General features: G+C 40.4%; 1 protein-coding gene across 6 annotated transcripts in view; it reads left to right on the top strand.

Moving 5' to 3' along the window:
• FAT3 (FAT atypical cadherin 3) overlaps nt 1-24,730 on the top strand; it is a 641,536-nt gene that overhangs the window by 565,289 nt on the left and 51,517 nt on the right. For all 6 annotated transcript variants that reach the window (XM_059721693.1, XM_059721676.1, XM_059721685.1 and 3 more), the window contains exons 16-21: nt 672-809; nt 4,679-4,822; nt 6,845-7,042; nt 10,184-10,982; nt 19,357-19,491; nt 20,810-20,967. In XM_059721693.1, coding sequence (XP_059577676.1) covers nt 672-809; nt 4,679-4,822; nt 6,845-7,042; nt 10,184-10,982; nt 19,357-19,491; nt 20,810-20,967 — 1,572 coding nt within the window. The remainder of the gene's footprint in view (nt 1-671; nt 810-4,678; nt 4,823-6,844; nt 7,043-10,183; nt 10,983-19,356; nt 19,492-20,809; nt 20,968-24,730) is intronic.

Below are 24,730 nucleotides of genomic sequence, written 5' to 3'. Positions count from 1 at the left end.
TCCAAATATTTCACTCAATTTCAGATAATATTTTGTCTTGAACCAATGACAGGCTTTAACACCTGATATCTCATGATTCAGCAGAGCTAGAAACAGATGTTCTTTCTCATTGGAGAGGCAAAATTCAAGGCCTTTCAGGGAAATAAATAGTATTTCTATCTAGCGATTCTGGCATGCAAGCTATCACACCTCAGCATTGCAAGACCTTTTTTTACAACATAACTTCTGGCTTTATAAGCAAAGGTTTATTTGAACTAGTAGCATTAAATTAATTTTAAGGCTGGGATTTTCAAAGGCTTTTAGGGGGGTAGGCACCCTGCTTCTATAGTAAATTACTCAACTCCTGCAGGTTCCTTTGAAAGCCCCAGGCTACAGCTCCAAAAATATTTAAAGCATTTTCAAAAATATTTTTCTCTAAAATGTGGCATAAATTAAATGATTGTGTTTAGCAGTATGATTACCTACAATATGCATAATATGCATGCAGTTTTGCCGCGTCTAAATAGTTCAGCATCCCAGATTCATGATGTAGCATAAGAAACCGTATGTACCAGCCCACACATGTAATTTAAATGTACTGACTTGACAGAATATGAAGTTATTTCTTTTGGTGTTTAAACTAGAAACCATTCCTTGTTTACTTAGCTAATTTTATTCTTCTCTCCAAAAAGTTGATAGCAGAAGATGTGGACAGTCCTCCCAATGGCCAGATTCATTTCTCCATAGTGAATGGTGATAGAGATAATGAATTTTCAGTTGATCCAGTTTTGGGACTTGTGAAGGTTAAAAAGAAATTGGACAGAGAGAGGGTAAGCTAACATGCACTGAGCTTCTTTCTTAGCTCACTAGAAATTGTATATGGATATTGACTTCATCTCTAGTTTTGGCTTTCCATATTATTACAGGCTGGTCATTTACACCGTCTGTACTTGTTACCATAGAATAGTCTATTACTTATTTTTAATAGTGCTCAACTTCTTCCTCCTCTCCATCATATTTTTGAGTCAGCCTTTGTTGAAGCACTCCTATCCACTACTGTCATAGGAAATGAGATCAAGTCTGGAAAAACGTGGAGGTGTGATAAACCTGTGTAGATTTCACATGTGGCAACAAAGGCAGCTGTAGCCTGTTAATGAGCTGCCACCCTTTCTCCCATGCACAAACTGTTCTGTATGCAACTTTGATTATAATATGCTCTTAAACATGGTACCAAGCATGGAGCTGAGACTTCTGCCATAAAGTGATACCGTGTGAAAAATTTCATTAGGAAGATTGTTGTGAACCTGTTCAACTATACAGGTGCTATATTAGATTGATGTCACTGTTCTGTTTATCCTGATACATCCATTCACCCAGGACAACTTATCATCACCGTGCTCTTGTTACCAATTAACAGCTTTTGAAAAAACTATATTTACCTTTTTTTACCCTGAGCATATTGGAGAAAGTTACATGACTTCAGGAATTTTGCAGTATGCAAAGATATCCCTACCCAGTGTCTCCAAACAATACCAGTGGCACTAGAGCGCTAAATCAGGCTTATAAAACGTGAATATAGGCTCAAATGGAAAAGCTCTCTATTGGCAGCAAAGCTACTTAATTCAAAGGCAAATATCCCTTCGTATTAAGGTGAAAGCAGGATTAAATTGTCAGTATTTAGTATCCTCATAGCAGAATGACTCACTGCAGTTTGCTAAAGATACTGATGCGATGGAGAAAATGTCTGTGCATGCATTCTCTGCTGTAATCTATAGACCAATATAGATGCTACAGATCAGGGATGGCCAACCTGTGACAAGGGTGCCACAAGTGGCACAGGCAGCCTCTATGTGTGGTGCACAGCAGACTGAGGAAGGGACAGGAGGTACAATGGCAGAAGGAGCAAGGAGCAGAAAGCAAAGCAGGGAGGGGAAAAGGATAGGAGTGGCAGTTGGGAAGGGTGTGGGGTTAGCTTGTGGCACTCCTGCCAAAAAAATGTAGTCCCCTGCTATAGTTTTCTTAACTAAACAGCCTTAAATTGCTTAAATTTTGTGTTTGTGTTTAGAATAGCTATGCAATAAATACAGAGGTACACATGCACTACCAGATTCCCATGTTTAGGTGCTAGACGTGTGTTCCTACTCTTCTAGTGATTATGGGAGACTGCAAAACTTTCTTCCCTTGCCTCTCTGGCAAACATTCTGGATTGAGGCTCTCTGTCTCTTCCTCTTCATAGCTAGCTGCCATAGGCTTCAAAGGCATTGTTGAACGACCCCGTCTCCTTTTTGGGTTATGGGGATTCTCTTCCTGAATTCTAGCCTGATGGGTGTGGTGAGTTTGGGATTTACCTCTTCAAGGATATGTGATACTAGAAGCAGACAGACTCACAGGCATTGCAAAGGATCCAGCTCAATTACTCTGTACAGATCTAAACAAAGCAAAGACACTCTCTCATTGCATTTCCCTGTCTCACTTTCTTAAGCCCTATTGAGCATCCTTTGGGCTTAGAACAGGGAAATCTAGGATTTATTTTCTGTACATGCCTTTTTCTACAAATCATCATGTCTCTTTCCTCTGTATGACCAGTTGGCTTATCCTCACCAGATTTCACAGCTACAAATATAGCTTCTCTGCCATGAAAGCCTGCCTCTTGTTTCTCTCTCTTGCCCAATCTTCCTTAGGCCAGGTACAGACATTACCTTTTTACTGGTATAAGTGATTGAAAACTGGTCTAGACATAACAGAACATAAATTTGGCACAAAAAACCAGTCTATACCCATAACAGATCAGAAGTTTTGCACATGTAGACTGGTTTAAGTTGGCTGATCCCAGTCTGAGATTTGTCCCCCACCTTCCACCGAAGGGCAAACATTGTGTTTTGTTTGCTACCAATCTAAACTACACTGCTTGTGGAAAAAACAAGTAAGTTAGATCAATTTTATCTCAGGCTTTTTGAATGTCTGTACCTAGCCTTAGTTTCTCTGAGCTCCTCTGAGTTCCCTGTGCCAATAATCTCTTAGGGTTTGTCTGCTGTGTTCCCCTGGCTCTACCAAAACTGCCACTGAAAGGCATGGGTCTACCCTTCCACTCCCACTTGCACGCACCGAACCCATAAATGCAGTGGGGGATACCTGTACAGTGTCTTCCCCACTATATATCCAGGCGTGGTGCACGTGAGCAGGAGCAGGTATGTGGGGCCACATTATTTGACAGTAGCCCTAAGAGTGCAGGGGACACGCACCCTTTGGTGCTGTGGTTTTTATAACCCAGCACTGATAGTTTTTTGTTCTTCTGTCTGAGGAATTTCCACTTTCCAAACCCCAGCCCCTCTGCACAATGATTGGGAGAAGACTGGTCTTTTCTAGGATACAGTTACTCCTCTTCTCTCCCTGGATAAGAATTATTTGCAGACTGAAATGTTGGCACCACTCCCAGATCTCCACAGCACAAGGAGCATGAGGCTGTGCACAGTAACAGGGATTCATAAGACTTAAAGTTCAGCCAGTTCATACCATCAAATCATCATCTACAGGCTGTATCTAGATGCAGCAAATTCTTATACACATACTTTATAAGAGCACCACAGGTCCTAGCAAGTGAATGGAGTTGCACCTGCTAACATCAGAAGAGAATTTGACTCATTGCCTCTGATGTTCTTTAGTGAGTGTGGCAAGGCATGTGCTCATTTTGAAGGGGTGAACACATGGATTAAGATCCAGATTCCAGGGTGAGAGAGAAAGGGTAAAGAAAAGCAAAGAAAATCAAAACCAGAAAACAAAAATGCCATAGGTAGTTGTGCAAAGGAAAAAAAAGACAACTACTCAGAACCAGCCAGAGCCTGTCTGAAGAGAGAGGGAGAAAGGAAAGTCCTTCTCTAGACGTGCTGTATTGCTGTTTTAAATCAAATCTGTTGTAGGCACCCTGTGACCTGTCCCTAGTGAGAGGATGGTGGTTGAGGGCCTACTGCCATTGTGGCCCTTGCTTAGGTGTATAATTTGCAACTGTATTACCTAGCTGCCACTAAAAGAATAGATTTTTAAGTATCCTTGATAGAAATAGCCACAAACCATCTATCATCAGGGCACTGATACTACTCAGTTGCAGACTACCTATTTAAACCATGGGCTACAAACAGACTAGAGCTCACAGCCATCCACAGTGCTTACTGGTATGTTTTCAGTTGCTGATCTGTGAACTTTAGTTTGGTATTCACAAATGCCATGTTAAAAATATTGTGTTAAATCAATAATCAGAGACACTGTGATAAATCATTTATAAAAGATTGCTGGAAACCATTTTTAAAACCTCAGTTCCAGCTACAAGGTTTCAGCTGACACACTAAGAAAATGGGAAAGCATTTTCTCTTCATGCATGTTGGTTAAAATTGTAATGGCTGGTTTGGAATATCATATGCAAGGCAGCATACAGTTTGTTTGTTTTTAAGTGTGCCATTATCTATAAAACACATCATTTGATAGTTATTTTAATATGTTGAAACCATTAGGATTATTGATAGCCTTATAAAATAGAGTTTGGGACATAGTTTAGCAATAAATGGGGAAATGTTATACAAAGGGCAAGAAGAGTAATGAGGCTGGACAGCTTTTCCATGGAATATAGTATATGGTACATAGGATGTTGAATGGTAGCGGAGCTAAAATGTAGGAAACCTTTCACACTGATTTAATGTTTTCACAGGTGTCTGGTTATTCATTGGTTATTCAAGCAAGAGACAGCGGAGTCCCTCCATTGTCCTCGTCTGTAACAGTCAACGTAGACATTTCTGATGTAAATGATAATGGCCCCCTATTTACACCAGCTAACTATACAGCTGTAATTCAAGTAAGTTTATCCCACTTATAAGAAATAAATCTTTGTTGATCTTTACAATATGAAGGCATTTTGTTACAGTGAAGTTGTTTCTTAATGATTTCTCAGCCTGGGATGTATCAAATTATCCTCTTTAAAGAAAAGGATGAGCGTGTGTTTCATTAGCTCTTTGATACTTTTTGTGTTTACTAAGGCTCTTCAACCTTAGGTTCTGCCACAGATTTTACTATTATCCCAGGTGCTCTAGAAAACTCCCTCTGGTTTCAGAAATATTTTTCTCTTCCTCTTCAACAATTGCAATTCCAGTTGCCATCTGGTACTCTGTCTCCCTCCTGCAAGGAAACTCCCTGACCATCCCCTAGGACTAGGTACAGACATTCAAAAAGCCTGAGCCTGAATTGATTCAATCTTTGCAGGTTAGTCTAACCTGGCTAAGCTAAATCAGTTTTGTAACCAGACAGACATCCCAAAAATGCAGGCACATGCCAGCAGTGGTTCAGGCTAGAAGCTGGGGGAGCACTAGAGCAGCCCTCCCTTCCCTTGCACAGAGCTGAACTGAGGGGGGCATGGCCAGGTCCTTGCAGGATGCTAATTAGGGAGCCCCCCCCTCCCCCCCCCCCCCCGAACAGCCCAGCAGGAAATGTTTATCCCTTTTGGCTCAGTGTTTATCACCCTATTCAGAAAACAGAAGGGCATTACCAGCTATCTGTTGATTCTGCCTTTGTCCCGGTAGCCAGCATGTGGTCTGCTAGCTAATACTTGTGAGAGATGGGGGGATGACTGCTTAGCAGAGAGTTGGGAGTGGTGGGGAAGAGCAGAAGCCAGGTAGATGCCTGAGGAGACTGCCCACGCTACAGCCAGGGAGCAGAGGGGAGGGGCCAGTCCTACTGTGGAGGAGAGAGCTCCGCCTAGCCAGAGAGCATGCCAGGATGCTGGGGGAGTCTGGTTTAATTTAAACCAGCAAGGGGTCTGGAACAGACAATGCATAAACCAGTTTGAGCCAAATCAGTTAAGTCTGATACTACATTCAACCAGTTTTATCTCAAACTGGTTTTAGCCATTCTCAAACTGGTTTGTGTGCACTGAATGTCTGTGCTGTTACAGGTTTAAACCAATTTCTGATCATTTAAATCAGTTTATGTGTAATGTCTGTCCCTAACCTAGGCGGACAAAGAAAACCCATATTTTTAAACAAGGGGTTCAAGCTTTCTTTGATTAGAAAGTCATGAGAAGTGAAGAACAGGTGACAGAAAAATGAGCAGTCCACAGATTGCTCCATCCCATGATATCCCAGAGTTTCTGTAGCTCTGACTAGTAAATACTGTATCTTGAAAACATCTCTATCTTATTTCTATTGCCCTCCATTATAAAGAACATTTCACATCAAATCAACAGCAATAGTAATGTCCCTGCTGGACTAGATGGAGTGTCTGGAACATAGGTGACTGGTAGGGGTGAAAACATGGGGGCACAGATCCCAAACCACAGTCTGTTTCAGTTTGTCCTGCAAAAAACCCTGAACTTCACATTGTGACATTTTCACAGTGGCATGTAGTCATATAAACAGTCATAAAGTAGCATAATAGCATGATTATCTTAATATCAAAAATGGTCAAAGAGATGTGCAGAACATAGGGCCAGCCTTGTCAAGACACGATAGTCCTACAAATGTAGCTATGGGTGCCCAGCCCGAAACTGCGTAATTAGCAGAGAAAGGTTTAAAGTTCTCTGCCCTTCGTGTAGCCTGTGCATTGTTATTAACTACATACAAAGGGTAACAACCCCCTGGAGACATGTCTCACTGGAGAGGCTGGGCAGATTCTGCTCTTGGTTAGCTCTTTTCCTTTTAATCCATTTGCGTGGCCAGCGTGCGACTAGCACAGTATAGAATCGTGTAACTACTGCAGGATAATTCAGCCCAGGGGAAGGAAAAGAACAGCTCCTTCTGTGCTTTCAATACTAAACATTAGTTGAACAAAGTGGTGAGATCTGTCATTTTACTCCTTTCTTTATGTCTTGTGTATATGTGAAAAGGAAAATAAACCAGTGGGCACAAGCATTTTGCAGCTGGTAGTGACGGACAAAGACTCTTTTCACAACGGCCCTCCCTTTACCTTCACCATTCTGACGGGCAACGAAGAGGAGGAATTTACGCTGGACCCACATGGAGTTTTAAGATCTGCAGTTATCTTCAAGCATATGGTAGCAACTGAATATGTGCTCTGCGTGCAGGTATGGCTCTATCTGTGTGCATCAGCAAAGATGGGGATGGGGGGATGATCTCTGCCTTCATGTCAGTTTATATTTGCTGCTATTTTTATGTTACTTGTTTGTTTGGGTTGGTTTTAATTGATTTAAATATAATGTGTTGCATATGCTTAGCTCAGTATAGTACAATTTCTTTGCTGCTATCAAACCCTATTTCATATAAATATAAACAGGTAGCCAGCCACCTTGCTCGTTTTATTTGTCTGAAATGGATTTTGTGAGCAGCAAGCCTTGTGATTTAAGGTTTTCATTTAGTTTCTTATAAAGTTAAGGGAGAAAGTAGAGGAAAAATGCCTTATATACATATAAACACAACAAAAAGAGCAATGGGAAAATATTGTTATAGAAAAAAAACCACATGTTGTCTTTAGGCATGAATTTAATCATGCTTTCAGGAATTACAGCAAGCATTCATGAAGTCATATTTTCAAGGTCAGCTTAGTGCATAAGGAATGTGAAAACAGGGTTTATAATAAAAGTCTTGGTAGTTAGCTTCAAAGTTGCTGTTGACAAACTTTCTAATTAGGGTAATTTTTAGTAACCTGTGACTTAAAAGGGCATTGTCTGTTTTTCTTCTTATCATACAAAGGTGGGAGAAACATTGTGATGCAACAGATTCATTGGAATAAATGAACAGGTCTAATTGATGAACTGCATACTAGCCACAGAAGTAGTCCAGAGTACTAGTCCCATAATTCCCCAAGCACAGGCCTCTGCCCTTTGTTTTATTCTAGTTAATTTCTTTAAATACATCCTGTGACCAACTTTTCAAGGAGATGCAATAGCATAGAATGCCTGAGGCAGCATAATTGTAAGCTGGTTCTGAGCTAAAGGACCTCAAATTAATGTTAGACACTGGTTAAAATTTCAAATCAAGATAATTTTAATGATCTCTCATCCATCATCAGCACTGCAACCAATTTTATTCAAATCTCTTTGTAAAAGTCAAGGGCTCCAGCCTGGGAGCACCAGTCAGCTGGTTTGTACTCCCTTTCTCAGGAGGGTGCCAGAGTCTAGGGCTCCATGTGGTCCTGAGGCTGGGCGCACAGGTCAGCTGATCAGCCTGGCCACACATTTTGTTATGGCACAGTGGGAACAAGATACAAAGTTATTACACATATTCCATGTAACTAGGTAGTTTATTCCCAGTTTTATTGCAGCATTAATTGAATGAACATGTGGCTGGGATTAATTGTCTAATCTTTAGATGTGATTAGCAGGGATCCTGGTTTTCTCTCATTTAAAAACATACCCAATTTTCGGGTTTAAAAAAAGTAACCCAAAATCCCCATTGTTCCATGATCTCTCTCTCTCACACACACACACACACACACACACACAGTGTTTCATTTTGATCACAGAAAAATGTGGATTTGGGGTTATTGTTTTTTAACCCAACAATTGGGGATGTTTTAAAATCAGAGAAAACCAGGATCCCTGCTAATCACATCTAAAGTGTAATGTCTGTTGGGGTCTAGATAACTTGTTCCAGTGCTCAGCTATCCTTACAGCTAGGTTTTTTTTCCCCTAATGTTTCACCTAAATCTCCATATTCCTTTCTTTAGGGATTTTTGCACTGAACAACTGTTTCAGACTGGCACTTTTGCATGTGCCCAACTGGCAGATCATGACACTCAAATTCTGAGAAATTCTGCAGATTCAGAAATTCTCACTGTTTTACCACGAGGACCACTCTTTTTTTTTTAATTAAAATTTAATTTTAAATTTGAGAGGTGGGAAGTCACAAAATAATTGCTCGGCTTTTCTGGTAAACTCCCAGTCACTGCTGTTCAAGGTGATGGCAAATGATTTTCAGGGGCGTTCAGCTCTGCTGTTGAAGTCATGTGTATAATTACCCTCCTTCTAAATGTTTGCCTTTTTAATTCTAATAACTGCATTCAAATCTCTGCATTCAGTATTATCTTTAGTCTTCTTGCATCCTTTAGATTGAGTATATGTGTGGAGTAGTAAATCTGAATAGTGAGCTGAATGTAACATTTTTATCATCGCAGGAAAAGGACATTGATCCAAGTTAGCACTCCCTTCTGTCAGCATGGCCTTGGGTTTTTGTCATACCTACTCCCTTGCTTTCTATAAAAAGTGCAAATGATGCTATCATATGGTCTCCGGGCCCTGGAGTCATCTGTCCGAGCTCTGTTCTGCTCTCATATTTTATTGTTAGTAATAGAATGTGCATCTTCATTTTTTGAGGGTGATAAATTTTCACTGTTTCAACCATGTTTCTTGATTGCTTCAGGTAAAGCTGTATAGAAGACAACGTAAAAACATCCTAACTTTCTAACATCCTCAAAAAGTAAACAGGGTCGGAAACTTCCAGCACGCTTCCAAGTTGCCGCAGAAAGTAGTGTTGGTGATTCACTAAATGACACTTGTTTCTTTGAAATAGGACCAACTTCTGTTTTCCATCATGATAATCATTTAAATCAAAGACATTAAGGCCTCCATTGTGCTGTCAGTGGTAATCCTGGTCACATTTTCACTTGGACTATGTATTTATCTATATGTTCCACCCTGCAATCTTGCTTAGATATAGTGTATGGACATAGGACACATATACTATGTATGCTACAAGGGGCAGTATAAGTCACTCCACTGTGAGACAGAGTTACCCTCAGAAAGTTATACTGATATGCCAGTCATGCGATGGGTCCCCCAGGCCATTTCATCTCAGGATAACTGTTTGCTCACTGCAAAGCTGCTGCTCCACTCCTTAGTAGCCATCTGCTATAATAATGCCAACCATCGGCAGCCAGCTCAGGAGAGCTGATAATATGTCCTTTCTACTGAGTAAATTTACTGTGGGGTGAAATCTGGGTGAATTACTTTGTGTTAATTACTCATCTTGTATATCTACACCCATAGTTTTCTTCATTCTCAGGAGTTTCTTGGTGCTACTTCAGAGAGGGCTGATTGCAGTGTCGCGGTGCATTGCAAAGTGCTCCTCTTTGTGTATTTTGCAAATATACGTCTAAAGTGCTCTGAAAGTGCTTCATGATGATGGATGCTATGTAAATATGTATAGCTTGGAGAGATATTTTTGACTAAATTGTGTGCACGCTTTTTTTTTTTCTCAAATTAAATTAGGCAAAAGATTCTGGGAAGCCTCAACAGGTGTCCTACACCTACATTCAGGTACGGGTCATAGAAGAAAGCATTCATAAACCAACAGCTATTTCCCTAGAAATATTTATTGTCACTATGGAAGATGACTTTCCAGGGGGTGTCATTGGGAAGATTCATGCCACAGATCAAGATGTGTACGATGTCCTCACTTATACCCTAAATTCTGAGCAGAAAAGTCTGTTCAAGGTTAACAGCCACGATGGAAAGATCATTGCCCTCGGAGGACTGGATAATGGCAAGTATATCCTGAATGTTTCTGTCAGTGATGGCCGGTTCCAAGTGCCCATTGATGTTGTAGTCCACGTTGAGCAGCTGATACAGGAAATGCTGCAGAACACAGTTACCATCCGATTTGAGAATGTTTCGCCTGAGGATTTTGTGGGGCTTCATATGCACGGATTCCGACGCACCCTGCGAAATGCTGTGCTTTCCCAGAAACAAGACAGCCTGCATATTATCAGTATTCAGCCCGTGGCAGGCACCAATCAGCTTGACATGCTGTTTGCAGTTCAGATGCACAACGGTGGATTTTATAAGCCTGCCTATTTGATTCAGAAGCTCACCAATGCAAGGAGACATTTGGAAAATGTGATTCGCATCTCTGCTATCTTGGAGAAGAATTGTTCAGGACTGGATTGTCAGGAACAGCATTGTGAGCAAAGCCTGTCTATTGATTCTCATTCCCTGATGACCTATAGCACTGCGCGGATTAGTTTTGTGTGTCCTCGTTTCTACAGAAATGTGCGCTGCACTTGCAACGGTGAGTGCTACTTCCTTTTCCACTTGCGTCTTCACACATCACAAGTTAGGATGCTTTTTATTTCTCTGATGCAGATTAGAAGGGGCAGTTCATTTTGGTTATTTAAAAAACATTTGGCAAATGTATTGTGGGAATTGATTTCTGAACCTCGTTAGGAATTGTTTGTGTTTACTGATGTAACTGGAAGCTGGGGAACTTTGACATTTCGTGACGCAGGCTGCTTTCCTGGAAGCACCATAATTGAAACCGTCAAGGACCTTTTTTTACGGTGAGGAAGTACAGTTTGCCACCCAGTCTTTGACAACACAGAATGCTGTTGTTTCAGGACGACCCAGACCTCAGAGACTGCCACCAGCATTTTCAAACTGAGAATGACCTTTAACCAAAGCAATAAAGGTGGAAAGGCTCTTTTCAGTCAGGAGGGGTGGAAACCAATAACTTATTTGATTATGTAACTGGGAGCACGCAGTGCTGCTGACCTTTAGACCTGCTCTTGGGCTTCAGGGGTACACTTTTTTTTTAACTGCCATGGTTACACAGCTTTGAAGGGATTTCATGTTGGTTCATATATGTTGGGATTCAAATGATCCAGTCAGTAATATTGCTGAAATGCCTTTATTAAATCCAAAGGCCAATAGCAGTTGTACCATTACTTTTAATGAATGCTCTAAAACACTGTAACAGAATACTAAGAACAGATTAGACAGCACTGCTATAATACTTATTAATGGCATCACCCACATAGTAATTACAGTTCCAAGCATGTAATCATAATACTTGTGACTGGACTAGTAAAGGTGATTATAGCTATCCCAAGCTGGCTAGCTCTAGCACAGGGTCTCACAGGCTGGATCAGACCCCTCATGCCAGGATCAGGCCCCATGCCATTCCTATGCAGTCCTATATGAAAAAATTTGTGCCACCTCTGCCTACTTCTTCATGCAGGGATTGGGCCCTGTGCCACCGCCACTCAGTCCTATGTATGGTGATTGGACTCGGGGAACCTGCACTACCTCTGCCTGGTTCCATGTGCAGGGATCAGGCTTCAGGGGCTGCACACCACCTCTGCCCAGTCCCACTTGTGGGAATCAGGCCCAAAAGCAGGGCCACAGCTTGCAGGGATCCCCATGGGTTTGCAGGCCAGATGACTTAGCACTAAGGACAGATCTGGCCCACAAGCTGGGGTTTGAGTATCCCTGCCCTAGCAGATTAACTCAGACAAGAAAGGAACCCGTCTCTCTTGCTCCATTTTATCCCCATAGATTTTTCATTATTCACCTTCTTCTGAGTTCTAGGGTTGATCAGAACTAGCCTGAATTTCCACACAGAAGTATCTTATCATGTCCATGCTACTGTGTTTGTTTCTTCCTAGTAGGCTTCTTCCCACCCCCTCCCAGATGTTTCCACCACCTTTTCTCCTGCATTTTCATATCTAGGGCTCATCAAACTTCTTTTTGGTAATACGAGCATTTTTACGGTGTGTGCACATGTGCATGTGTGTATCTCTGTCTGTCTATCTATCTCTCTCCCTCTCTCTTTGCTTAAACTTTGGTTTCTTGAAGGATTCTCAACACCTATGTTATAATTTGAGTATATTTCATAATTCCTACAATACAACATGTATATTAGGCTACCTGTTTTCCTTTTGTTTCCGTACATTAGGTATAAAACCTCAAGCAGTTCCAGTAACAATTTGGTTCTTCTGTTTGCCTAGTTCCTTGTTCCATTTCATTCAAGAGTAAAGTAAGAAGAGGCTGCAAAAGCAATACATCTAAATCTGCATTGTGTTAAACATGCACAGATGCAAGATTTCCTTCTCTCTTAGTGCATACTGACACAAAAACTTTGTAAGTTAGTGGAGCTGACACAATTTACATTAGCAAAGAATTTGGCCTGGAATCACCGTGCACAAAATTTAGTCCGTCAGATCTCTAAGGCAGAACTTCCCTGTCAGTGGATCAGGCCCTAAAGCATGGAGTCACTTGTGGCCAATGGCCGGAGAGCAATAACAATCTTGTGGTTCAATACACATGAGGATATCAGAGTCTGAATCTGAGATCTTTCATGGGGGTTTAAGAGCAGAATATTTGCCTGTCCAGTTGTTAGATGATAGTGTTAAATGTTTAAAATAGATATATTTTGTAGCAGTTTTTGTATTTCATTTCCATACAAAAACTCCAAAAACAAGAGGGAGTTTCATAAAGTGGAGACAAAACATTATCTCAGCTCCCATACCAATGTGGCGCAGTCATCTACAATATAGTTTGTACATTTTTAAAATTGGGACATTAAAATCAATCTGGACAGTGGGGAAGGCAGACTTTTCTAGGTTATCTTGACTACTAGATCTCACTGTTAGAAATATTTTTTAGCATATATTTTAACCATTCTTAGTTTAGTTCCATTATTCCAAATTATACCCTTTGCGCACTACCCATTTGGTGAATGGTGTTTAGTTCCTTTAAGTAGTTTTAGAAATAAACTCTTTAGTGTTTATTAATGCAAATCATACAGCTCCTTTAATGAAAATCCCTCAGAAGTGGGTGTGGCTATTCAGCATGATAAAACATTATGCATGTTTTTATATGCATATAAATGTAGCAATTGCAAAAAAGTACAAAAAATACTAAAATGAATTTCCTGTGGTTCCTTTAACATGGCAACTTCAGTAAGATAAATTCAGTATAAGCAAAGTCTTTTGCTTTCTTTGTTGCTAGAGTAGTTTCATGATCCAGGCCAAAAAAATATTGACTGTGTGAAACATGACAAAAAACATTGAAATATCGCATGTGTTTTCACTCATCTGATTCAGTTATGACCCAGAAAGCCTGAGTTTGAGCTAATTCACACATTCTTAAAATATGTATCATATTTGGATTGTTTTTCCCAGTAGCAGATGTCACAAATATGCACAATTTATGAATGCCAGCTGTGCATAACTTACCTCAATTACCTTTTTTGAGCAGACTGAGCTACCTAACATACAAATGTTGAGAGACTATAAAGCAAGGAATGTGTGAGCTTCTAATGATTCAGCAGCATGCTTCAGGAAGGTTACTTTTAAAAAGTTCCGCTCTGTCTATCTGATATTTTACAGTCAATAAACTGGGCTAAAAATCTTCCAGTAACAGGTTCTCTCTTGAGCTTTCTGGAACCTTTGCTTCTGGCTATTTCAAAATACCTTAATAAACATCCCTTCTTATAGCATTTTTCAGAGGCGAAAAATGCATATCAGATTAAATAAAAAACAGAAAATATTTGGTTTGGGCTTTGTTTTAAGACAAAGGGAAGTAGGTTAATTTCATTGAACCAGGTTGCCCCTGGTGTTGTTCACAATACTATGTTCTAAACCTTCTTAAGGATGAAAATAGTTTTAAAGTCAAATAACTGAATGGTTAGGTAGTTTTTTTAAACCATGCTAAAAGAAGTAGCTAAAACATTTTGAGGGGAGGAAGAGGCTTCAACATGGTTCTTACTGAACAAGTTGGGGATCTTGTTTTGCCTGCCTATAGGAGCAAGGGAACTACATACTCCTAGACCACATCCAGATGAGCAGGGATGTGCACTTGCAGTGGCACAAATTGTTCCACTACTTTGTGCCACAGCACACGCCCCTGCACGTGCACTTTGGTGAATGACAAGTTTCCCTTTCTGCACTTCAGGCAAGCTTCCCTTTCCCCCGCTTCTCCCAGCTCCCAGCATATTGGAGCGCCTGGAGCACAAATGAAATAGTAGAGATACAGCCAGAGCATCTCCCTGGAGGACTGAGCCTCCATTTGTTCCAGTGCATGGTATTTTAGTATGTGCCGCACTGCTTTTTATCTCAGTTGTTTTTTTTCTACTGGGAAATCCCAATAACAGATTTGTCCCCACGCTACAAATTTGCAGCATGGGGCATACTTTAAAATGCTGGACATGTGGTTTGTGGTGTCACAAAGAGGCTTGTGTTGCCACAGACTGCACGTACCTGCATGTATGGACACGGCCCTATTGTTTGTGAGCCATGATAGCAATGGCTTCCCCTGCTTTGTACCAAACTATTCAGTAATGGGAGTGAAGAAGGAATTTAGGTTTCACAGAGCTGCTTCCTTCAGCATTTAGCTGCCATTCTAACATAAATGAACATAATGGACTGTAAAGTGCTGCTGCTAATCAATAAAGGACCCAGTTTTGAGAGGGGCTGTGTACACTCAATTCCTCAGAGCACAAAATACCTATTCTGAGGTGTTTAGCACCTCTCAGGATTGGCCCTGGTGGGCTAAATATACCTGTTAAGTTTCCAGTTCCAGTGTGCCAGGCTCCCATTTGGCTCTTGTTCAAATCCATCTTGAAGACTAAGCGACTCCAAGGTTCCTTATGATACGGGGTGGTGCATAGAACGGGTATATGATATGGGGAAACTAAGGCACAAGGAAGATGAGACAAGGTAAACAGAGGCCATTACTACAGACTGAAGAGAGCTGAAAAGAAGTTAGAGCTGCAGAGTAGGTGGAAATAGTCAGACAATCCAGCCAGTTCTTTTCCACCAAGAAAACCTCAAACTCATTAGAACAGACTCAGATGCATGCTCATCAGCAACTGGGAGTATGAATGCAACATTGCCAGCTGTATTCACACACCCCCAAAAATTATTGGAATGTCTTAAAGACCATAACATTAAAAAAAAAAAAAAAAAAAAAACAACTTGGGGGCACATTTTATTTACCTTCAGGCGCTTAAAGTAATGACGTAATTGTTGAGAAGCAGGAAATGAATTAAATAATAGTTTAAAGGTGGGGAAAAGTGTCATCTTCAGCATCCCTGGCAGAAATGTCAGAGTATTTCTGCTTCCTATAGAGATTCAGACAGAGATCCTGTCAGAATAAAACATCTGCTTCTGTCTTGGAGACCTGAGGAAGGATAAATGTGATCCCCAAGAGCTTGCCTGTCTCTGTACCAACCATACAAATGGTCTACTAAAAGATATAGCCCACAAGAATTTTTGCCTGTCACATCTCCTGGAACATCATGGCAACAACATCACCACAGTTTTCTGTCATGTACTGGTTGACCCTAACCCTATTTTTGTATGCAATAGCTTGTAGGGATAGGGAACACTTTTACTAATAGTCACGTGAGTTGCATGTGGATTCTGTGGATTTTCTAGATTTGTGTAGGGGGAAGAAAATCAATCCTCTCCATTTTTTTAGTCTCTTTTGAAAAAAACAAAGGATAAGTAAATATGCAACAATAAAATTATCACATTTAAAGTCTGGTTATACATCACTGACAGTGGATAATACAACCTTGAATGATTTTACTCAATGCAGTTGTGAAATCAGCCTGAAAATGCACGTTTGCTAAGGCAATACAATAGCATGGATTTGTAGCTTATGTTCTTATAACCATATAGAGAGGCATAAAACATTTTATTCTCTCACATTTCAGTATTTTAAAACTCTTGTGACAGCTATGAAATCCAGCTGCAGTAGGATGACTAAAAAGTTGATTTGCTTGTAGCTTACCTAAAAGAACCATACTTGGTCTGTCAGACTATGCTTCTATCTTCACAACTGTACTAAATACATTAGATGTTTTCCATGTACCTTTGGACTGTGAAATCGATGAATCTGAATTTAAAATAGGGAGTTTGAATTAGCTAAACAGGGGAAGAGAATGGAAGAGAAGAAGTAATGATTTATTATTTAATGTCAAAGATTTAATCAGAGGTTATGGGGTTGTGAAAATTTTCAATGGCTTAATCTGAAGTCTCAGCAGGATTGGCTTCCTTTGCTACTGCACTGACAGGCTCTGGGGCCCTTGTCCAGGTAACTTGTCCCTCTGTCAGCCACAGAGAAGCTTATTTAAATTACTAACTGACATAAGGCTTACCTGTGTTCAAGGAGCAGATGTAATGTGTATACATATCCGTAAGCACGTGTGTAGGTTGTAGCCGTGTTGGTCTAAGGACATAGGTGGACAAGATTTTTTGGGGTAAATCCGATATCTTTTATTAGACCAACTTAGATTGAGTTGATCTAATAAAAGATACTGGATTTACCCAGAGAACCTTGCCTGCCTGTATCCTTATGTAGTGCATTCTCGTCAAAACACTTACCGACATTGATCACAAGATGATCACCTTGCTATATGATCATCCCCTAGAATGAATCCTGTGGGATGGTTCAAAAAATAAGACTATAGGAAAAGGTCTCCTTTTCAAGAAATGTTTTTTGATTTTTAGAGTTCTGTAGAGCCCTATAAAATTATACTTCTTGCAAAGATTGCATTCAACTTGTAATGTGGTGCTATATTAGTATTATTATTCCCATTAACATAGCCTATTAAGCTGATTAATAAGGATCGCCATGCATCATTTTCCATGCTCCTAAGGACAACGCTGTGAATCATTTACTACAGAGACTCCTCCAACAAGCGTTTGACAAAGAGAGGAATGTTAAAAGATTAAATTGACTGTGTTGCATATAAAGCATAGATATTTACAGCCTCTGCTATATCTGTAGTCAGTCCATGTCCAGTTTGAAACCGACAGTGGTAATTTCTCTGTTTCCAGAAAATACCTACAGTGCCAGGTAATTTGAACCATGCTTAGTTTGAGCCATGCTTGGCTTGTACCACACTGTGCTACCAGTCACTGAGTCTCTTTCAAAACTGCAGGGGGGTTGCCCTTTTACATGTTCATTACTTCCTTCACACACAGTAAATAAAATAGTAACTTAAAAAAATAGAAACAAATTGCTGTTAAAATAACATTAAGGTTCTCTCACACACAAGAGTAGCAAATGTTCAAGAAGGTAGGAATCTCCTGTCCTCAAATTTGCATTTCTAGTTATTCAGTAACATAGATCATAAGAAGCAGACAAATGTTCTCCCTGCCCATGTCCCACTGCTGTGTTGCAGCTCTGGACACAAATCAGCAGGAGCAACGGCAGGAGTGCCATTTCCCCAGTCTGTGCTCCACTTGCAGTCCCATACACACATCCAAGGTTCAGTGCATATTTATTTCCTTTGTGTTGCTTTCTGGCAACTAAAAAGAAGCTTTCTCTTAGCGTATGTTGATCAATTTAATGGGCTTTAGTGGTTCCTGCAGAGATTGTGTAGTCTTTGGCACTGTTGTGCACAGTGTTTACATCATTTTGAAGACTCAGGTAATTAAATTTATAGTTATGTAGGGCCTTTTCTTTAAAAGACAGATTTAGATCCTGATTCAAAGCCCACTGAATTTAATGGAAACTTTAGTTAGCTTTAGCAGGCTTTAAACTAAACTGGTGCAGCTGCCTGAGTTGTTAGGGCGTACTTGCAACAATTTGGATCATTTGCAGTACATGGGTTGGAGGAAAGTATTTTAAGCACTTTCAAACTCAAGGGCTCAGTTCTGCCTTCAGAATCCCCCACAAACAAATCTGTGGGAGTTGTTGTGTATACATCCATCACTGACAGAGATTGGCTTCCAGATTCTCAAAACTGGTAAAAAAAAAAAAAATAGATGTATCCGTATGAAAGTACAGACTGTGCTTGAGCTGTCACGACTTTTCAAAGCTTAAGTCACTTCAACCGATTTACATTTTCCTCCAAGTCAGCTTGAATATTTTAAGGATTGCTGATTTGCCCAAATTAACTGTGCTAATTGCAGCTAGCTATTTAGGGCCTTGAACTTCTCTAGGGAAAAAATATACATTTAAAATAACCCTGTCAACTTTTTTTTTTAATTTATTTTTGCCAAACCCAACGTCTTTGTCCTGAGTCCTTCTTTGGGTAATTCTCAGCTTCAGTGGCAAATAATCCTGCACAGAGTCCCAGACGCAGTGGGATTTCTCTAGCTACGTGTAGAAGAGAGAGGATGGGGACATCTGGAGGTGGGACAGAAAGAGTGAGGACGAGGAGTAGGTGGAAGCTTGTACATCCTTTCCTAAGTATCAACCAGCCATTGCAGTAGGTAGAGTGTGAGGATGCTGCAATCCAGGCTACCCAAAAGCTGTTTTTTTCTGTGCAGTCTGTGGGTACCTGTTTCTCCCTACCTCTGTGGAAATCTTCCACCTTGGCCCTAAACTTAGGATGGTACCTGCAGCAAGGCAGAGGGAAGACTCAGCTCTAAATCCCTTCACCAAAAAGTATAAATAGTTACCGAAGTGGCACAACCATCGTGGCACTAGTTATGCTATTATCCATTCTGGAATGATGATGATGATGATGATTCTAATATGCAGCTGCATCTTTGCGCTAGGTTCTGTACATGCATTAAGATGTCCCTGCCATAAGGAGCTTTACAGTCTCAACATACCTATTGTCATTGTTCTAAGCCTATTTCTGCTTCCTATGGCAAACGCTCAAGATTTATATTGTGTTTTGAAAGGAATGTTTCAATTTATCCTAGGAGGGCTCTGTCCTGGCTCCAGCGATCCCTGTAATGAGAAGCCGTGTCCGGGGGACATGCAGTGCGTGGGGTACGAAGCAAGTCGCAGGCCGTTCATCTGCCAGTGCCCACCGGGAAAGCTTGGAGAATGTTCAGGTACAGATTGCACCCCAGAGATAAGCAGAAAGTGCAGGAAGGCATGATTTATATATGAATCGCTTCCATTGTGTCATTATAAGTAGAGCTGCTGTTGAAAGTCAGTGGGGATTTGTTTGTGCTGAATGCTTTGAAGGATCTGCTCCAGTTATGTCAACTTACCTGGATTGTAAAAGAAGCCAATTGTACAAATCTCTTGTTGCATATACCCTGATTTTGTTTCCAGTGAGAAAACTCCCACGAGATTGAATTAGATCAGGATCAAGCCCCAAATCAGTAAACCATGGGACATTAAAGAAACAGTTCCTTCTAAAGCAGTCTCTCAAATGGGGTAGGCATCCTCCTGTGGGTGTGGGTGTGCCACAGGATTCCTGAGGGTAAGCAAGAGGAAGGAATGGGAAAGCAAAAGAAGGGAAAGGGAAGGAAAACAAAGCTGAGGAACTCTGCAGTATCTCTTAGGCTGTTGGAGAGGTTGCAGTGTAGTTGTTATGACATAAAAATAATACTTTATTATGATGTGTAACACAGAATCACAGGGGTACAGAGCACAGCTGTATAACAAATTGTAAAAGGGATACATGAGCCAAGAAAGTTTGAGAGCCACTGTTTGAGAGACCTGCTCTGATTAGATACTTCCCTGCTAGTATCAAAGCCTTTGGGATTTTTCAGGAGATTTAGTTCTCCAGTAATAAAAAATGTTACTTATCATTAACATTAATAAGCTTTGGAATTTTTTCCCTGAAAATGCCAGGCTGTCCCTAGAGGAAAGATTCTGGAGCTTTGTAACTCTTCTCCAATTATCAGCTCCCAGGGGACCAGGAGCCTGATGTAAATCCCAGGAAAATCAACCAGAACATTTCCACTGACTTCAACAAGCTTTTAATTCAGACTTCTTGATCCATAAACATTTTGCTGAAACAGAAGATTAATCAGAAATATTAAACAGCATCAAATCCAGATTCCTTGTATTCAGCTAGTGATAAGCCCTTCTCATCTTGGATGAAACTTTAAGCATTTCTGATCTCAGGGCTGTTGATAGTAGACCTAATAAAGTCAGGAAGACTTTTCATATAAGTGTGGTGAACAGGATTTTTCCACTCATTATGAAATAATTTTTTCTCTAAAATATAGCAATATAACAATAGATAAAAATTTTTATCCATCAAGAACATGTGTTATTTATTAGATTCTTACTATAGGGTCTCATTAATTATATATGATCTTTAATCAATTTTCTGAGCAATTGTAGGATTATTTCATGTGTCTACTCATTCTAGCATATTAAAAGAACATACATCTTTTCAAAATGGTTTTTCAGGGCACACTTCTCTTAGCTTTGCTGGGAATAGTTACATCAAATACCGAGTTTCTGAAAATAGCAAGAAAGAGGAATTCAAGTTGGCTCTCCGTCTGCGAACTCTGCAAAGCAACGGGATTATAATGTACACCAGAGCAAATCCCTGTATAATTCTGAAGGTAATTAAAATAACTTATCTTTCCCACAATCGTTTTTCTTGATTATATGTTTTTCATTGGCTCTTGGTTTGGGGACTGTAGTCTCATTTCAGCTGTGGAGTCCGATGATGAGGACTGATGGGTTTTAGGATAACAGGGAAAAACAGCAATTTTCGACAACAGCAACAAAAGGCAGCATGACTGCCTCATTAGTTGCATTTAATTTTGAATATGCTTGATTGGGTGCGATATATCATAAAAGTATTGTGAGTGTCTCAGTGCAAGAGCTGATCTACTTTGAGATGTGAGATCTGACCATATGATTACATATTCTAAACCACACTTGCTGAAATGGCTTCTCTTGTGTCCATGTCTGTGATTGGGGAATATGTCTTTGCTACTCCACATCACCGTTCATTTCAATAAAAAAGTGTTACTAAAGCTTTACCAGCTAAGTAAGAAGGTTTCTGTAACCGGTGAAATAGAAAGATTCTTCTGGAGGGCTAGAAGGCAAGGGCAGAGCCGTATTATAATGTCTCCAGTCCTTTTCGCTCTTTGCTGAACTGCTGAGAATGTGTTTGTATGAAATAGTCAATTTTTTTTGCAGAGCTGGTTAAAAGGGGAGAATGAACTGGTCCAAGACACTCCATGTATAATATTTTTGCAGCACTTTACCTCCTACAGCACTGAATGCGAATGTTGGCTCGCCGTATCTCTGCCACATATTATTATTCAGCAACAGAAAAAACAGTGGCTGCATTTGCTGTTTTATATTTTTTAAACTAAATTCAGGTAAAATTAAAACTGCGACAGTGTGCAGCAATGTGTTCTACACAAACAAGTAGTTTGTGAGTGAGAGCTTTGCGCCTGTCATTAAAAGGGAATCTCAGCATAGCTCTGATTGAAATGAAGCATTATTGAGCCCTAAGCGTTATGAGATAGACACAAGCTATTGCTTGAACTTTCAAACGTCTTTTGTACAGCAAAAATGAAGCCTTGGAAACCTGGTTTGAATTCTGCATTAGGGTTGCTTGTAGCATGTGTGTGTATTCAATGCTATAGTGTAATCTTTGAAAAGTACTCAGAAGAAGTAAATGGCCTAGGTTAAAGGTGCCTCTTGAAAACAGTTGGAGATGACCCAGAGATAGTCTGAAGTGGTACAATGTTGCTGATGATGGTGATAAGGGAGTTTGAGTTATTACAGTTCATTGTGTAACAGTATCAAGATAAATGAATCCTGGCATCTTTTCAGGCTTTCATTCATCTTGTAGTAGAAACATATTCTACCCTATCAACATTCTTCAGAAAATTACAGACATTATACTATGAGTATACTATCTGTTTTAGCTGTCTTCCTACTTTAATGTGATGGATTGCTTTTCACAAAAGGCCAAGATTTTAGGTAAAAGTATGGCAGTAAATAAAATCTTTGGAGTTTTTTAAAAGAAATAAAGCATTATTTATTTATTGATTTTAAACTATAAAGGGCATCTAAAATTGAAGTCATGATCACTTGTGGTCATTTAAAAAAATTGCTTGGCACTAAACCTATAATCTGGAAAAGAAATTCAAATTCAATTTGAATTACTTAACTGTGTACTATTCTGGACTGGATTCTTAGGGTTGGTTTTTTTGGGGGGGGGGGTGTATGTGTGCACATGCATTTTAAAGTGCTGCATAATGATACTGGATTAATATAGCAGCTGCTGTGTTTCCCTGCAGAGGTGGAATGCTCTGAGGTGTAGTAGTATATATTCTCAAATAAACTCACATGATAGCAAACCCAACTCCATTAAGAAAACATTGTTCGCTTTCCAAAATCAGGCAATCAAAAATTGGGAAATGATCAGTTTAAAGTACCGCATGCAAATTTAATCTGAACATTGACCTGGAAGGCCCTTCTGGGGGGCCCTTCCCCTGACCCTGAAGACAACTATGTCATCGAATCTCTGTCATGATCTTTGCATGTGGGTAGGATGCCACCATCTTAATTACACGCGCACATACTATTTTTCTCCCACAGATCATTGACCTTGTTCAGTTCAGTATCCATAGAAGGGTGGTAATGACTGAATAAGCTGTTGTTCATTATTTTGTTTTCTTTGTCTTGTTCAATGTACATCTCCAACCTGTTCAAACCCTGTTTGGGAGATGGAATTAATGATTTCCTTAAGAGCTGTTCTCCAGCAATGGTCACTATGATACTGAAGTGCTTCATAAAGATTAGGCAGACAAGGTTCCTTGGGTGAATTTGATATCTTTTATTAGACCAACCCAAATGGTTGGAGAATAGTTATTAAGCAAGCTTTCGGGTTCAAAAACCCTTCGTCAGGCTAAGGAAGCTGCAGCAGTTGGTGTGTGCTCTTCCTGGATGGGATGAAAAGTAAAGAAGCCAGGGCCTAGGCTAGGCTGGGGAGTCAGTTGCCAGGCAGATTAGTTTCATTATTTTACCCAGCCCAGCCCAGCCCCTGGCTTGTTTACTTTTCATTCCATCCAGGAAGAGCACACACCAACTGCTGCAGCTTCCTTAGCCTGACGAAGGGTTTTTGAACCCGAAAGCTTGCTTAATAACTATTTTATTTTATTCATTTATTTTAGAACAAGCATGTGAAGTGAGTCATGGCATTATTCCCATTTTACAGGTAGGGACCTGACACACAGTCACTGAAGTACGAAGAATCCACTGATTCTGGGTGCCCAGTACAAGACATATAGGTCCTAATCTTTCAGATCTTTGTGATATTTTAGAGTATTTAGCATTACATAGCATCTCAGATGTTTAAAGCATAACTCTAATTTGCTTCAGCCACCACTGTGAGTGCTCAAGTATAGACCACAGTTCTCTTTGGCAGTGTTCAACTCACTTAACCAAAAAATCCTCTTCATCTTCCTGCTATCTGCCCCATTCACCACAGATCTTTCTACTTCTAAAACAAAATAGCAGGTTGCACAGGTTGCCTCTCCTTCACTGAGCCCCCATCTCCCTGCCCAGATGGTTACAGATATCTTCCTTCCTATGTCAAATTCTGTCCAGTAAGTTCCAGTCTCCTTACCCAGGAATCCCAGTTCCCCCCTCTCATACCAACTCCTAGTCTCCAGTCTCATTAATTAGCTAATATAATTAACACCCTTATGGCTCCTCATGTAATCTGTCTTTGCTGCCCAGCTCATTCCTTCCCAAGGCCCAACCCTGTCTCCTAGTCCAGTCAGCCAGTTTCATTTTCCACATCAAGCCTCAATAGTACCCTACCCCCAGGGCACATCAACACATGTCACTGTGACAGCATTGTTACTGCACTGTGAGTTAGTACTTCCTTTTGGAAGTACCAAATCATGGCGCAGTACCAGCCCGTACTGTGCCATATGTGTGGTGTATGGTTATTTGTAGCAGCTACCTTGCTGTAGCAGTGCGCTATACCAGGGGAACACGTCACTACAGTGAAGTAGTTGCTGGTCAAGTGTACATTCCTGCAGATGCTATGTTGCCGTAGCACATTGCTACAGTGACGTAGCATCATGTGTAGATGGACCCCCAGCCTGCTCCTTTTCTGCCCCTTGCCCAATTTTTGTCCCATTACATCCAAATCTGTTGGATACTCCTTCATGCTCCCTAGATGCCATCAGTAACACAGGCTTCTTACTCTAAGTTTCAGTGCCTGGCCAAGTAGCTGGCTTGAAGCATTTCAGAGCAACCACTCTAGAAGTCCAGTTTTACCCTTGTAGTCCTGGACTTGCAGCATACTCTTCGTACAGTACATGTGCAGTCTGATTAGCACTTGAATCT

The sequence above is a fragment of the Alligator mississippiensis genome, chromosome 1 (genome assembly GCF_030867095.1).
Source record: "Alligator mississippiensis isolate rAllMis1 chromosome 1, rAllMis1, whole genome shotgun sequence".
In the NCBI taxonomy this organism is placed as follows: Eukaryota; Metazoa; Chordata; order Crocodylia; family Alligatoridae; genus Alligator; species Alligator mississippiensis.
Note: the sequence above shows the minus strand (reverse complement) of the source record. Positions and strands in the feature narration are given on the sequence as shown.